This window comes from Salmo salar, chromosome ssa20, assembly GCF_905237065.1.
Source record: "Salmo salar chromosome ssa20, Ssal_v3.1, whole genome shotgun sequence".
NCBI classification, from domain to species: Eukaryota; Metazoa; Chordata; class Actinopteri; order Salmoniformes; family Salmonidae; genus Salmo; species Salmo salar.
In genome coordinates this window covers 75,091,284-75,107,783 of record NC_059461.1, presented here as the reverse complement: position 1 = coordinate 75,107,783, position 16,500 = coordinate 75,091,284, and the positions used below count along the sequence as shown (strand labels likewise).

Here is a 16,500-nt window from a genome sequence, read left to right as displayed (position 1 = left end):
GGTTCTGTTCTATACCGTACCAGGGAGAGACGGTTCCAGTTTGGAGTAGGAGGACCAGACACTGGTCTATACAATGAAAACTGTTGATACAGCAGTTACTGTCTGCTATGTTTTATAGATATCTTTCATACAAAACTTAACCTTGTGACCATTCTATGTATCTGTTGTTCGTCAATGTACGTTGAAGGGGTGGATTCTTGGGTATAAAAATCTGTTTGTATTGTTGAGTAGAGACCTTCCTGGTTCATTCGAGAGAGTGCATTATTGAAGGTCAAAGTACTTTTGCAAAAGTATCTTAATTATTAAATATGTAGTTTAACTCAGACTGGTGTGTTTGTAACTCTCCTCATTTGGTAATGCAGAAATTAGCCACCACAATACATACCGACACACGCACACACACTTACACACAAGCGAAGAGGATGTGAGCCAAGAGCTGTCACTCATTAGCATAAGCTTTCATGATGCGTTGTGATATCCAGTGCCTTCAGAAAGTATTCATACCCCTCGACTTATTCCACATTCTTTTTAATTTTTTTATTTTATTTCACCTTTATTTAACCAGGTAGGCTAGTTGAGAACAAGTTCTCATTTACAACTGCAACCTGGCCAAGATAAAGCAAAGCAGTGCAACACAAACAACACAGAGTTACACATGGAATAAACAAACATACAGTCAATAACACAATAGAAAAGTCTATATACAGTGTGTGCAAATGAGGTAAGATAAGGGAGGTAAGGCATTAAATAGGTGTCACGCCCTGACCATAGAGCCCTCAGGGTTCTCTATGGTGTTTTAGGTCAGGGCGTGAGTAGGGGATTTTCTAGGTATTACATTTCTGTTGGTGTGTGTGTGTATGGTTCCCAATTAGAGGCAGCTGAATATCGTTGCCTCTAACTGGGGATCATACTTAGTATGTCCTTTTTCCCACCTGCTATGTGGGATATTGTTTTGTATGAGTGCCTATGTGCACAACGTATTTTCACGATCGTTATATCTTTGTTGTTTTGGAAGTTTCACTATCATTAAAATGTGGAACTCTACTCACGCTGCGCCTTGGTCCAATTATTCATACGGCGTTCGTGACAATAGGCCATAGTGGTGAAACAATTAAACACTGGAGTGATAGATGTGCAGAATATGAATGTGCAAGTAGAGAGACTGGGGTGCAAAGGAGCAAAAAAAAATATCAGTATGGGGATGAGGTAGCTGGATGGGCTATTTACAGATGGGCTATGTACAGGTGCAGTGATTTGTGAGCTGCTCTGACAACTGGTGCTTAAAGTTAGTGAGGGAGATATGAGTCTCCAGCTTCAGTGATTTTTGCAATTCGTTCCAGCCATTGGCAGCAGAGAACTGGAAGGAAAGGCGGCCAAACGAGAAATTGGCTTTGGGGTTGACCAGTGAAATATACCTGCTGGAGCGTGTGGTTGCTAATTTCTGTATTATCAAATGAGGAGAGACAAACTTCACACACACCAGTCAGAGTTTATACTTAAACTACAATTTTAATTATAAGAGCTTTGCAGTAGCAGTTGACTTTCAACGATTCACCATTTCTAATGACCCGTTGAGAGTGTTGAACACAATGACTTCTGAGATCTTTATAGTAAGATCCAACCCCTTTTGAGATGACAAATCACAGATAGTTAGGAACAGTTCACAAAGAAAGACTGTTTACTTTAGAGAGGAGTATCCACAGCTAGATAACATTCACTATAAATTATCGTTCAGTTTGATCCCTAATGACGAGGTTCTAATCTCGTCTCTGGTACTTCATAGAACAAAAACACCATTTCATCCAATGCCATATATCAATTGTCAACTCTAAATACTCCCATCTCAAGCAAACCCCCTCTTGACCCCACTCCTGGACAGGCTCACTGGGGTGAGTGAGCCTCTAGGCCATGGGTGTCAAACTCTGGCAAATTTGGCCCGCGGGGTAATTATATTTGGCCCGCGAGACAATACCAAATTACTACTAGAGCTGGCCCGCCGGTATTATACAGCGCATTCACCGCTAATACTACGAATCCCATAATGCTCTGCTGTTGTTTTCGCGCGCCAATCAGGACAGGACCCAGAAACGCCCTCTCCTCTGTGACAGTAGTCATAGCAACATAGACGCTACAACTGTCCGCGTGCTATCCCTTCCCAAAAATGGCGAAAAGAAAGGCAGAAAACAGGAGCTTTCTGGACAAGTTTGTCTTGTTTGTGGAGTCAACGTGGCTGTAAGTAAGGAGTACAACAGACGACACTATGAAATGAAACACCATAACAAATACAAGGACCTGGACATGACTCAAAGGAGCCAGAAAGTAGAGGAGATGAAAAGAAGTTTGGTTTCACAACAGAATATGTTCAAAAAAGCCACATCACAAAGTGAGGCTGCTGTAAAGGCTAGTTATATAGTGGCAGCAGAGATCGCAAAATCAGCCCGGCCCTTTAATGAGGGAGAGTTCGTGAAAAAGTGCATGATGAAAGTTTGTAACCTCGTATGCCCAGAGAAAAAGCAAGCATTTTCAAACGTGAGCCTGAGCAGGAACACAGTAGCTGATCGCACATGTGATCTTGCCACCAATCTGTATGACCAGCTGATGGAAAAGGGAAAAGATTTCATTGCGTTCTCCCTCGCTGTGGATGAGAGCTGCGACGCATCTGATACTGCTCAGCTGTCAGTCTTCATCCGTGGAGTGGACTCAAATCTGTGTTACGGAGGAGCTATTGGGATTCAAATCAATGCATGGCACAACCACAGGAAAGGAAATCTTTGAGGAGGTTTCCAAATGTGTAACTGAAATAAAGCTGCCGAGGGATAAACTCGTTGGATTAACGACAGATGGTGCGCCAGCGATGTGCGGTAAAAAGAGTGGACTGGTGGGCATGGTTCGGGAGAAGATGCGGGAAGAGAACTGTGCAGGTGAGCTAACTGTTTACCACTGCATCATACATCAGGAATCACTGTGTGCCAAAGCCCTAAAGATGGAACATGTTATGACCACAGTAACACAGGTAGTTAACTTTATAAGAGCCAAAGGTCTGAATCACCGCCAGTTAAATTTTTTTCTAGAGGAGTGTGTTTCGGAATACGCAGACGTGCCGTATCACACAGAGGTGAGATGGCTAAGCAGAGGAAAAGTACTGAACAGATGTTTCGAGCTGCGTGAGGAAATATGTCAATTCCTGGAAACCAAAGGGAAGGATACAGCAGAGCTCCGGGAGCAAAAGTTTCTGTGTGAGCTGGCCTTTCTCTGTGACATCTCGAGCCATCTCGATGCGCTGAACCTGCAGCTTCAGGGGCGGGGGCGCATCATCACAGACATGTACGCTACAGTGAGGGCCTTTAAAACTAAACTGTGCCTGTGAGAGAATCAGATGCTGCAAGGAAACCCTTGCCATTTTCCCTGCTGCCAAACCATAAAAGCGCAGATCTCTACCGCCGTGTTCCCATGCGCACAGTTTGCTGAAAAACTCAGTGTTCTCGCCGCTGAGTTTAGCCGGCGATTTGCCGACTTCGATGTCCAGAAATGTAGGTTTGAACTGCTTAGTAATCCCTTCGCAGTTGATGTGGAAAATGCACCAACCAACATCCAAATGGAGCTGATTGAACTCCAGTGCAACGACACGCTGAAGTCAAAGTATGATGCTGTGGGCGCCGCACAGTTTCCACGGTTCATCCCTGACACAATGCCTCAGCTCCGCACCCAAGCTGCTCAGATGCTCTCCATGTTCCGCAGCACTTATCTATGCGAGTGTAACCGATGTGAAAGGGCTAGTTAGTTAGCGGTGGTGCGCGCTAATAGCGTTTCAATCAGTGACGTCACTCGCTCTGAGACCTGAAGTGGTTGTTCCCCTTGCGTTGCAAGGGCCGTGGCTTTTGTGGCGCTATGGGTAATGATGCTTCGTGGGTGTCAGTTGTTGATGTGTGCAAGGGTCCCTGGTTCGAGCCCAGGTTGGGGCGAAGAGAGGGACGGAACCTACACTGTTACACGAGCAAATTTTCTCCTCGATGAAGATGACCAAAACAACTCACAGGAGACGTCTGACTGATGAACACCTTCGTTCGATAGTGAGGATTTCTTCAGCTCAGAGCCTGAGCCCAGACATTGATGAACTAGCATCCAAGAAGAGATGCCAGGTATCTGGCTTGGGCACATCAGATTAGATCAGTGTGCAATAATTAACGTTTTCTTTGTGCACTTTTTCTTGCTACAAGGCATGGGCTTGAATGGTTGATTGATTTATTATCATTTTATTTGTAAAATTATTAGCCAGTGGAAAAAGTTTATGTTGGTATTTAAATCAGAAGGCTGCAAATAGAAAAGAGGCATACGATTTTTATTTAAATTTTATTTATTTAATAAATGAATGCCATTGATGTGTTTTTTTTCATTTGAAATTCGATTTTGCATGTCTCCACTATTAAATTATATATTGTATGGTAATAAGCGATGCTTGTTCCATATTCAATGTTAAAGCAAAACTTGTTTGGGTCCATATTAAAAGGTTCATTTGTTCAATGTTGGCCCGTGACTTTGTTCAGGTTTTACATTTTGGCCCACTGGGTATTTGAGTTTGACACCCCTGCTCTAGGCCATATACTACCACAGGATAAGTGTGAGATCTAAGAGACCATGGTCCCAGACACTGCCATAAACCTCCCCACAATAAGGAAAAGGAGGGTGTGACTTGCTCACAGACATTGTGGAGACAAGTCATTGGTTCCCCAGTAATCACGCCATCCCTTCACATGGTTTAAGCATAGGTAAAGAGACATTCACATATGAAGACAATATTTCATTCTGTCCTCCTCTCTTGCTGATATTCTGCAGAGCAACAGAGACAAGTAAAAGACAAGTCTGACCTCTTCCCCTCTCTGGGCCCCAAGTGTCTGAGCCCCAGCTAAGGGAAATGTGTAACTGAAACATTCCAGAGTCAAAGGACACTTTCTAATGACAAGTATCTCACATAAGCATATTATACTAATAAAACATCTTAATTATCTATGTTACCCAACTAATTCTGATTCATCCCCCACAAGCGCGTGCTACGGGTGGGTGCTGCTATGGTGACCAGTGAGCTGAGATAAGGGGGGGCTTTACCTAGCAAAGACGTATAGATGACCTGGAGCCAGTGGGTTTGGCGATGAATATGAAGCGAGGAGCAGCCAACGAGAGTATACAGGTCGCAGTGATGGGTAGTATATGGGGCTTTGGTGACAAAATGGATGGCACTGTGATAGACGGCATCCAATTTGCTGAGTAGAGTGTCAGAGGCTATTTTATATATGACATCGCCGAAGTCAAGAATGGGCAGGATAGTCAGTTTTACGAGGGTATGTTTGGCAGCATGAGTGAAGGATGCTTTGTTGGTAAATAGGAAGCCAATTCTGGATTTAATTTTGGATTGGAGATGCTTAATGTCGGTCTGGAAGGAGAGTTTACAGTCTAACCAGACACCTAGGTATTTGTAGTTGTCCACATATTCTGAGTCAGAACCGTTCAGAGTAGTGATGCTAGATGGGTGGGCAGGTGTGGGCAGCGATCGGTTGAAGAGCATGCATTTAGTTTTACTTGCATTTAAGAGCAGTTGGAGGCCACGGAAGGAGAGTTGTATGGCATTGAAGCTCGTCTGGAGGTTTGTTAACACAGTGTCCAAAGAAGGGCCAGAAGTATACAGAATGGTGTTGTCTGCGTAGAGGTGGATCAGAGAATCACCAGCAGCAAGAGCGACATCATTGGTGTTTACAGAGAAAAGATTCGGCCCGAGAATTGAACCCTGTGGCACCCCCATAGAGACTGTCAATTTGGTTGTTACAGCCTGAATTCAAAGCATGAAAACATGTTTGGAGAAAGTTATGCCTATTTATTGAAAATTAAATACAGAAATATCTCATTTACATAGATATTCACACCCCTGAGTCAATATTTTATAGAAGCAACTTTGGCAGCGATTACAGCTATGAGTCTTTCTGGATAAATCTCTAAGAGCTTTCCACGCTTGGATTGCGCATCATTTTCTCATTATTCTTTTCAAAACTCTTCAAGCTCTGTCAAATTGTTTGTTGATCATTGCTATGAAACCATTTTCAGGTCTTACCGTAAATTTTCTAGTAGATTTAAGTCAAAACTGTAACTCGGCCACTCAGGAACATTCACTGTCTTTTTGGTACGCAACTCCAGTGTAGATTTGGCCTTGTGTTTTAGGTTATTGTCCTGCTGAAAGGTGAATTAATCTACCAGTGTCTGCTGGAAAGCAGACTGAACCAGGTTTTCCGCTAAGATTTTTCCCGTGGAATATTTGTATTCTGTACAGGCTTCCTTCTTTTTGCTCAGTCAGTTAGGTTAGTATTGTGGAGTAACTACAACGCTGTTGATCCATCCTCAGTTTTCTCCTATCACAGACATTAAACTCCATACCTGTTTTTGCCTCATGGGGAAATCACTGAGCAGTTTCCTTCCTCTCTGAGCTAGGAAGGACACCTGAGCTAGGAAGGACACCTGTGTCTTTGTCGTGACTGGGTGTATTGATACACCATCCAAAGTGTAATTAATAAATTCACCATGCTCAAAGGGATTTTCAATGTCTGCTTCTTTTTTTAAGTGCCCTTCTTTGTGACACATTGGAAAACCTCCCTGGTCTTTGTGGTTGAATCTGTGTTTGAAATTCACTGCTCGACTGAGAGACCTTACAGATAATTGTATGTGTAGGGTACAGAGATGAGATAGTCATAAAAAAATCATGTCAAACACTTATTGCACCCAGAGTGAGTTCATGCAACTTATTATGTGACTTGTTGAGCACATTTTTACTCCTGATCTTATTTAGGCTTGCCATAACAAAGGGGTTGAATACTTATTGACTCAAGACATTTCAGCTTTTCATTTTGAATTCCATTTTTACATAATGGGGTATTGTGTGTATGGCAATGACAACAAAAAAACCTACATTTTAAAAAGGCTTCTAAAGTTTGTAATTTCCACTTTGAAATTTCAGACTTGATTTGCCCTAACGAAAAAAGTATGTATCAACCCCTACAAAAATGTCTGTTATTTAGGAAATGTTAATTATTATGTAGATTACAATTAATTTCCATGGTGACTCCCGCCACCAACCCCCCCAGGGGTCTGCTGATGGGGAGAGAAAATGCCCAACATTGTTATGTTTGGAGGAAAAAGGGGGACGCTTGCAAGCCGAAGAACACCATCCCAACCGTGAAGCACGGGGGTGGCAGCATCATGTTGTGGTGGTGCTTTGCTGCAGGAGGGACTGGTGTACTTCACAAAATAGTTGGCATCATGAGGAAAATTATGTGGATATATTGAAGAAACATCTCAAGACATCAGTCAGGAAGTCAGTCAGGAAGTCTTCCAAATGGACAATGATCCCAAGGATACTTCCAAAGTTGTGTCAAAATGGCTAAAGGACAACAAAGTCATGATATTGGAGTGGCCATCACAAAGCCCTGACCTCAATCCTATAGAAACTTTGTTGAAGAACTGAAAAAGTGTGTGCGAGCAAGGAGGCCTACAAACCTGACTCAGTTACACCAGCTTTGTCAGGAGGAATGGGCCAAAATTCACCCAACTTATTGTGGGAAGCTTGTGGAAGGCTACCCGAAACGTTTGACCCAAGTTAAACAATTTAAAGGCAATGCTGCCAAAAACGAATTGAGTGTTTGCAAACGTCTGACCCACTGGGAATCCGATGAAAGAAATAAAAGCTGAAATAAATCATTCTCTACTACTATTCTGACATTTCACATTCCTAAAATAAAGTGGTGATCCTAACTAACCTAAAACAGGGAATTTTTACTAGGATTAAATTTCAGGAATTGTGGAAAACTGAGTTTAAATGTATTTGGCTAAGGTATATGTAAATTTCTGACTTCAACTGTAGATACACCTTCCTTTGGACTGGAATGGATTGGTCTCTATATTGTCATGGTGCCTACAAGACCCCATTGGGTTCTGTCTTAATTCGATAATACAGATTCTTTTTGTGTTGTGAGATTTTCTGCACCCCTTGGTCATTTGGATCCAGTTGAGTCTTTTTAGGCCCCTTGTCTATTCTGGATCTTTCTTCATCAACTCTGTGTTATGTTGTGTTGTACCCAGGGAGCAGGGGGATGGCTTGAGGCTGGAGCTGGTCTGGCACCGTGCCCAATGCACACACACACACACACACACACACACACACACACACACACACACACACACACACACACACACACACACACACACACACACACACACACACTCTTTTTCTCTCTCTCTGTCTCTCTCTGTCTTTCTCACTCTGTCTCTGTCTCTCTCTCTCTCTTATAACCCTCACTGGCACTGTAGAGGGAAAGGAAGCCAGGTGTCTGCTTTCAGCCAGATGTGTGTCTGTGACACTCCCCCTCTATCCCTCCCTCCACCCCACCCTTATCCCATCAACCATCCCTCCCTTCCTCCCTCCTCTACTCCCCTCCGATCCCCAGTGGTGTGTAGCATATGTTTGCCCTCGTCCAGAGGGGGTGTCTGGGAAGGAGAGGGAGATGCTTATAAGAGAGACACATTAATATTACAGAACAAGATGCAGAGGGATGTACTGCTCACCACTGGTGCTGATGCTACATACAGTACTGTCTGGCTATGACACTGTTACTGCTGGGGCTAGCACTTAGCATTATCCTGTCTGTGACACTGTTACTGCTGGGGCTAGCACTTAGCATTATCCTGTCTGGCTGTGACAATGTTACTGCTGGGGCTAGCACTTAGCATTATCCTGTCTGGCTGTGACACTGTTACTGCTGGGGCTAGCACTTAGCATTATCCTGTCTGGCTGTGACAATGTTACTGCTGGGGCTAGTACTTAGCATTATCCTGTCTGGCTATAACACTGTTACTGCTGGGGCTAGCACTTAGCATTATCCTGTCTGGCTGTGACAATGTTACTGTTGGGGCTAGCACTTAGCATTATCCTGACTGGCTGTGACACTGTTGCTGCTGAGGCTAGCACTTAGCATTACCCTGACTGGCTGTGACACTGTTACTGCTGGGGCTAGCACTTAGCATTACTCTGACTGGCTGTGGCACTGTAATTGCTCGGGCCAACACTTACAGTTGCATTATGCTGTCTGGCTGTGGCACTGTAACTGCTGGGGCTAGCACTTAGCATTACCCTGTCTGGCTGTGGCACTGTTACTGCTGGGGATAGCACTTAGCATTACCCTGTCTGGCTGAGGCACTGTTACTGCTGGGGCTAGCACTTAGCATTACCCTGTCTGGCTGAGGCACTGTTACTGCTGGGGTTAGCACTTAGCATTACCCTGTCTGGCTGTGACACTGTTACTGCTGGGGCTAGCACTTAGCATTACCATTAGCACAGTTGATGTCTGATTTAATGGTTGTTTTGTATGTGTGTATGCATAATTGTCCACGTGAGTGTGTGTGTGTGTTTTGTCCATATTTGGGGGGTGTAGACTTGCAAGTGTTTGTGTGTGTTCAGATGGAAAGAAACAAAGTGTCCATAGGCTATGATCAGGGTTGGGTAGGTTACTTTCTAAATGCAATCCGTTACAGTTACTGTTAAAAATTGTAATCAGTAACGTAACTTTTGGATTACCCAAACTCAGTAACGTAATCTGATTACATTCCATTACTTTTAGATTATTTTCCTCTTAAGAGGCATTAGAAGAAGACAAAAATGTATGTTACCAATTGAACAACATCTATTGCAGGATAAATCAATGTTAAAGTTTACGTAGCTGGCCATATATGATGTTACATTTTACTTTATGCGTTGGTTAAGAAGGCTTCTACTAACCCATCACTTTCTACTACATATAATAATACGATTAAATGATATCTTTACATTTAAAAACAAAAAGTCTATCAGAATTTCAGTCATTCCAATAAATGTTATATGCCTTGATCTTCAAGAATAGGACTTGGAAATATGGAAGTGTAGATAAGACAAATTGTTTTACCTGAGCATAACCCCAAAACTAAGGATTTATTAACCAGCCCTAATCTGTTATTTATGTTTTTGTTGTCATGGAGGACTGATTGGGCTCATTGATTCCAGTTGAAAAATAAATGCTGCGCTCATGGAATGGCATGCTTTGAACACTACTGAGAAGTGCTATTTACATTTTAAAAATGAATGCCATATGCTGCATTTGTTATAGGCCTATTGTTTACCTTTTGGTTGGTGACACTTTGATATCTTGATAATATGCAGCTGTTTAAAGGGCAAATCCACAGATGAAACATTAACAAAACGCTTGCCCCGTGTCTGTTTTGGTAAAAAGCTGAGTAAAACAAGGAGTATGACAGTTGAACTAAGCTCATGAGGTATTTATAAGTTATATTCTTCAAGAATCAATGGCTATATATATATACACTTACATGTCATTATGTATAATTTATGAGTACAAAAATGGATGTAGCAACTACAAGTCTACCAAAAGTGTGTGAGTTTGAGCATGTGTCCATTAGGCCTATGGATTCTTTTTTTGATCAGCATGAATTAGATTGAGCAATAAAAGCACCACTTTTACTCCATACGCTGGGATCTGCACTATGCAGCTGTTGCAAGAGCGCATTTTTCACTGGCTGTCCACTGGTTTCAAAAACAATGATTTATAGACAGCTTAAACTTCATGAATTCAATCATTATTGGATTCAAATACACATTTCTAGATTTGTGAATAGCCATCCACAACAACCACAATCCATAAAATGCAAATAGCCGAATGAGAGAGCAGCAGTGTGATTCACACCAATGCACTATGTAGATATCAATAATAAGTTATATCCATATCGCTGTAGACTACAACACTGCTGTCATCTTCACCTCCAAGCGTTTATTCAAGTTGGATAGTCTTTGGATGCCGACAGCAGTCACACCATTGGAAGACATAGCTTGGACTGTAGCCTACAAAAGTCTATTCCTGCTCTTTTCCAGCGATCTATCAAACCCATTTGGTGTGACATCATAGTGGTCTCTGACTTGCGGTCAGACTCGCTCAGGTGGAACAAACTTAAACTTGCGCCTTTTTTCAATGTTGATTTGAATGTCGTTAAGGAAACAGAGAAGTGTCAAAGATTTTTTTTCTCGCAAACATCCTTTCTGAATTTAAAAGTAATCCTCGAAGTAATCTTCTAGTTTTTCAAAAGTATCTGTAATCTGATTACAATATTTTTGATGGTAACGTAACTGATTACAGTTACCGTTTTTTTTGTAATCCCTTACATGTAAATCGTTGTTTACATGTAAGGGATTGGTGTCCATGTGGATGTGGAATCACTGGCCCTGCAGATGTCTGACAGGGCTTTGGAACTGACTCTAAGAGGATAACTTCACTGTTATTATGATTGGCATTATCTTAATCCTAAACAATATACCAGGTCTGTTGTGCTCTTCTCACACAGCTCACTGGGTATTGTTGTCATTGTTTGTATTTTTTTCAAGCTCAGAAAATTTCATTTTTGTGACCTTAATCCATCACCCTCTTGTCAATCAATAAATCAATAAATGTATTATGCAATCAGTTGACTTATTCTACATGACCAGAGGAAAAGTATTGATTAATACATTGTGGGTTAATATTTAATTAAGCACAATTCAAGGTAAATCTGATAAGTAATTTAATAAATGAGTTGGGTGACAACGATATGGTACAATATTAATAAATAATTACTAAAATTGATGAGTAGAAGCATTTTATCCTGGTATCATTGGGTTAACTAGCCAGAGGGTTATTCCTCAGAAGGCATTAGATTACCCTGGTATCATTGGGTTAACTAGCCAGAGGGTTATTCCTCAGAAGGCATTAGATTACCCTGGTATCATTGGGTTAACTAGCCAGAGGGTTATTCCTCAGAAGGCATTAGATTACCCTGGTATCATTGTGTTAACTAGCCAGAGGGTTATTCCTCAGAAGGCATTAGATTACCCTGGTATCATTGGGTTAACTAGCCAGAGGGTTATTCATCAGAAGGCATTAGATTACACTGGTATCATTGGGTTAACTAGTGTCGTGGAAAATTGTCTCAAGAATATAACACTCTTACAAGAACTTGTGAATTCAATATAGGCTTTAATACAAAGTAGCAAAGCCGAGCTGGTCCGCGGAACAACTGACTCCCCTCAGCGCCGGCTCTGCTTTTATACACATACAGCATATGGGTACATCCCATATGTAAATGAAATTACTCCCCTTAGTCCTTCTGCCACCATTATCTTTCAGTCTGAGTTCTTTGCTTGTTCACGCCCAATAACGCCCACATCCGCTCCGGTTTAGATTATAATGGTGGCGGAACCCTTATGTCATACAAAAAATAATACATTTATTGCATAATTATGTTTCACATGTTGGTCAGTTTGCTACCATCCTCCTTCCTGTTTCCTCCTGACGTTAGTATGTCCAGATGGCAAGAATGTATTTAAGGTCTCAGCTAATGTACTCATGTACATTAGCTTAATGTAATCTTTGGCATGATATTCTACTCAGAGATGGCAAATGCACTGCGTGCCCCCACCTCTCCATCCGGTCAATGTAATTATTGTCCTTATTACTTCCTCATCATATCCGCTGCACCTAGTTACATTACATTAACTCCCACACTAACCAGAGGGTTATTCCTCAGAAGGCATTAGATTACCCTGGTATCATCGTGTTAACTAGCCAGAGGGTTATTCCTCAGAAGGCATTAGATTACCCTGGTATCATTGGGTTAACTAGCCAGAGGGTTATTCCTCAGAAGGCATTAGATTACCCTGGTATCATTGGGTTAACTAGCCAGAGGGTTATTCCTCAGAAGGCATTAGATTACCCTGGTATCATTGGGTTAACTAGCCAGAGGGTTATTCCTCAGAAGGCATTAGATTACCCTGGTATCATTGGGTTAACTAGCCAGAGGGTTATTCCTCAGAAGGCATTAGATTACCCTGGTATCATTGGGTTAACTAGCCAGAGGGTTATTCCTCAGAAGGCATTAGATTACCCTGGTATCATTGGGTTAACTAACCAGAGGGTTATTCCTCAGAAGGCATTAGATTACCCTGGTATCATTGGGTTAACTAGCCAGAGGGTTATTCATCAGAAGGCATTAGATTACCCTGGTATCATTGGGTTAACTAACCAGAGGGTTATTCATCAGAAGGCATTAGATTACCCTGGTATCATTGGGTTAACTAGCCAGAGGGTTATTCATCAGAAGGCATTAGATTACCCTGGTATCATTGGGTTAACGGCCTCTCGAGTGGGCAGTGGTCTAAGGCTCTGCATCACAGTTCTAGCTGTACCACTAGAGATTCTGGGTTCAAGTCCAGGCTCTGTCGCAGCCGGCCGCGACAGGGAGACCCATGGGGCGGCCACAATTGGCCCAGTGTCGTCCGGGTTAGGGAAGGATATGGCCAGCAGGGATGTCCTTGTCCCATATCGCACTAGCGACTCCTGTGGTGGGCCGGGTGCGGTGCACGCTGACACGGTTGCCAGGTATACTGTGTTTCCTCCGACACATTGGTGAGGTTGGCTTCTGTGTTGAGTGGGCATTGTGTCAAGAAGCAGTGTGGCTTGGTTGGGTTGTGTTTCGGAGGATGCACAGCTCTCAACCTTCGCCTCTCATGAGTCCGTACAGGAGTTGCAGTGATGAGACAAGACTGGAACTACCAATTGACACCATGAAATTGGGGAGAAAAAGGGTTAAAAAATAAACTTTATTTAACTAGGCAAGTCAGTTAAGAACAAATTATTATTTACAATGACGGCCTACACCGGCCAAATCCAGACGAAGCTGGGCCAATTGTGCTCCGCCGTATGGGACTCCCAATCACAGCCGGTTGTGATACAGCCTGGATTCAAACCAGGGCATCTGTAGTGACGCCTCTAGCACTGAGATGCAGTGCCTTAGACTGCTGAACCACTCGGGAGCCCAAGTAAATCTAAAGTAAATCTTGTCAAAGGAATTCATGCACAATCCCTCACCTTAACCACAACAACATATAAAAGAAGCCTCAACCAACCGGCTCTTACTGCTTTTTGCAGTATTTCCCAACCCAGTCCTTGGGTCCCCCAGCCATTCCATATGTTCTATTCCACCACCAGCACACCCGATTGAACTAACCAATGGTCTTGATGATCAACTAAATCAGATGTGCTGAGAGTAGACTTACTGCAGTGAAAGGAATCCCAATACCTTGCTGGGAAACCCTGCTCGGCATCCCTTGAATTACTAGTTTCCACTCTAACCAGAGTTTAAAAAACGTTATCCTGCCTTGACCTTTGCCTCCTTTCTCCCCTGTCCTCTCTGTCTCCCCCTGCTGTCCACAGGGCGGTGGTACACATCCAGGTAAATGATGTGAATGAGTTCTCTCCAGTGTTCCGGGAGGCCCAATACCATGCGGCGGTGACAGAGGGGAAGATCTATGACAGCATCCTGCAGGTGGAGGCTACAGACCAGGACTGTTCTCCACAGTACAGCCAGATCTGTAACTACCAGATCAACACCTCCAACACACCCTTCGCTATCGACCGCAATGGTTAGTAAATGCTTTGGACCACATCATGACCACACACACACACAAACACACACAGAAGCCTGTGCACACACATACACACACATGCACACACACAAGCGCATGCACACGCACACAAGCGCATACACACACACACACACACACACAAGTAAACACTTTGACAGATGTCCCTCCCTGATATACAGGATGCTTTCTATGGCCACAGATATCAGGGACAATGTCGCCCACTGTCACTCTCCACAAATCCGATCACAAGCACACACAGATTTACAGCCTAATGTCATGTCCTCTCCTTCTTGCTCTTAGTCAAAATGGAGGGAAGGTGGCTTTCACAGACTCCAGTCGCACTGCTTTCCATAGTCTTCTCAGTGTCTGGGTTGCGGCTGGCCCTTGGCATGCTCGTTTAGAGTCAAAATGCAGAGTGAGTGGTGCATGGGGCATGGCCAGAGTGTCCTGTATGTCTGAGAGGATCACTATGTCATTACCCACAGAGAGAACCTGAGTGGCTTATTACAACATCTGAGAGAGAGAGAGAGAGAGAGAGAGAGAGAGAGAGAGAGAGAGAGAGAGAGAGAGAGAGAGAGAGAGAGAGAGAGAGAGAGAGAGAGAGAGAGAGAGAGAGAGAGAGAGAGAGAGAGAGAGAGAGAGAGAGAGAGAGAGAGAGAGAGAGAATGGACTGAAGGATATCAAAGAGAAATGTAGAAAGAAAGTCTGCTGAGAGAGGAGGAGGATAGAGAGAGAAGATGAGGACAGAGATGAGGAGGATAGAGAGAGAAGACGAGGACAGAGAGGAGGAGGAGGATAGAGAGAGAAGACGAGGTCAGTGAGGAGGAGGATAGAGAGAGACAACGAGGACAGAGAGGAGGAGGATAGAGAGAGACAACGAGGACAGAGAGGAGGATGATAGAGAGAGAAGACGAGGACAGAGAGGAGGAGGACAGAGATGAGGAGGATAGAGAGAGACAACGAGGACAGAGATGAGGAGGATAGAGAGAGACAACGAGGACAGAGATGAGGAGGATAGAGAGAGACAACGAGGACAGAGAGGAGGATGATAGAGAGAGAAGACGAGGACAAAGAGGAGGAGGATAGAGAGAGAGGAGGAGGATAGAGATGAGGAGGATAGAGAGATAAGACGAGGACAGAGAGGAGGATGATAGAGAGAGACAACGAGGACAGAGATGAGGAGGATAGAGAGAGAAGACGAGGACAGAGAGGAGGAGGATAGAGATGAGGAGGATAGAGAGAGACGACGAGGACAGAGATGAGGAGGATAGAGAGAGAAGACGAGGACAGAGAGGAGGAGGAGGATAGAGATAGAAGACGAGGACAGAGAGGAGGATGATAGAGAGAGAAGACGAGGACAGAGAGGAGGAGGATAGAGAGAGAGGAGGAGGATAGAGATGAGGAGGATAGAGAGATAAGACGAGGACAGAGAGGAGGATGATAGAGAGAGAAGACGAGGACAGAGATGAGGAGGATAGAGAGAGAAGACGAGGACAGAGAGGAGGATAGAGATGAGGAGGATAGAGAGAGACGACGAGGACAGAGATGAGGAGGATAGAGAGAGAAGACGAGGACAGAGAGGAGGAGGAGGATAGAGATAGAAGACGAGGACAGAGAGGAGGAGGATAGAGAGAGAAGACGAGGACAGAGAGGAGGAGGATAGAGAGAGAAGATGAGGACAGAGAGGAGGAGGATAGAGAGAGAAGACGAGGACAGAGAGGAGGATGATAGAGAGAGAAGATGAGGACAGAGAGGAGGAGGATAGAGGGAGAAGACTAGGATAGAGAGGAGGAGGATAGAGGGAGAAGACTAGGATAGAGAGGAGGAGGATAGAGGGAGAAGACAAGGACAGAAAGGAGGAGGATAGAGAGAGAAGATGAGGACAGAGAGGAGGACGATAGACGACGAGGACAGAGACGAGGAGGAAGATAGAGAGACTGTTATCTGTCATTGGAAAATGCTGG

At 43.6% G+C, this 16,500-nt stretch overlaps 1 protein-coding gene across 1 annotated transcript in view; it reads left to right on the top strand.

Moving 5' to 3' along the window:
* The window catches only part of LOC106591008 (calsyntenin-2), a 535,394-nt gene that overhangs the window by 338,365 nt on the left and 180,529 nt on the right, over positions 1-16,500 (top strand). The window contains exon 4 of the mRNA XM_045703938.1: positions 14,325-14,533. Within this exon, the coding sequence (XP_045559894.1) occupies positions 14,325-14,533 (209 nt within the window). The remainder of the gene's footprint in view (positions 1-14,324; positions 14,534-16,500) is intronic.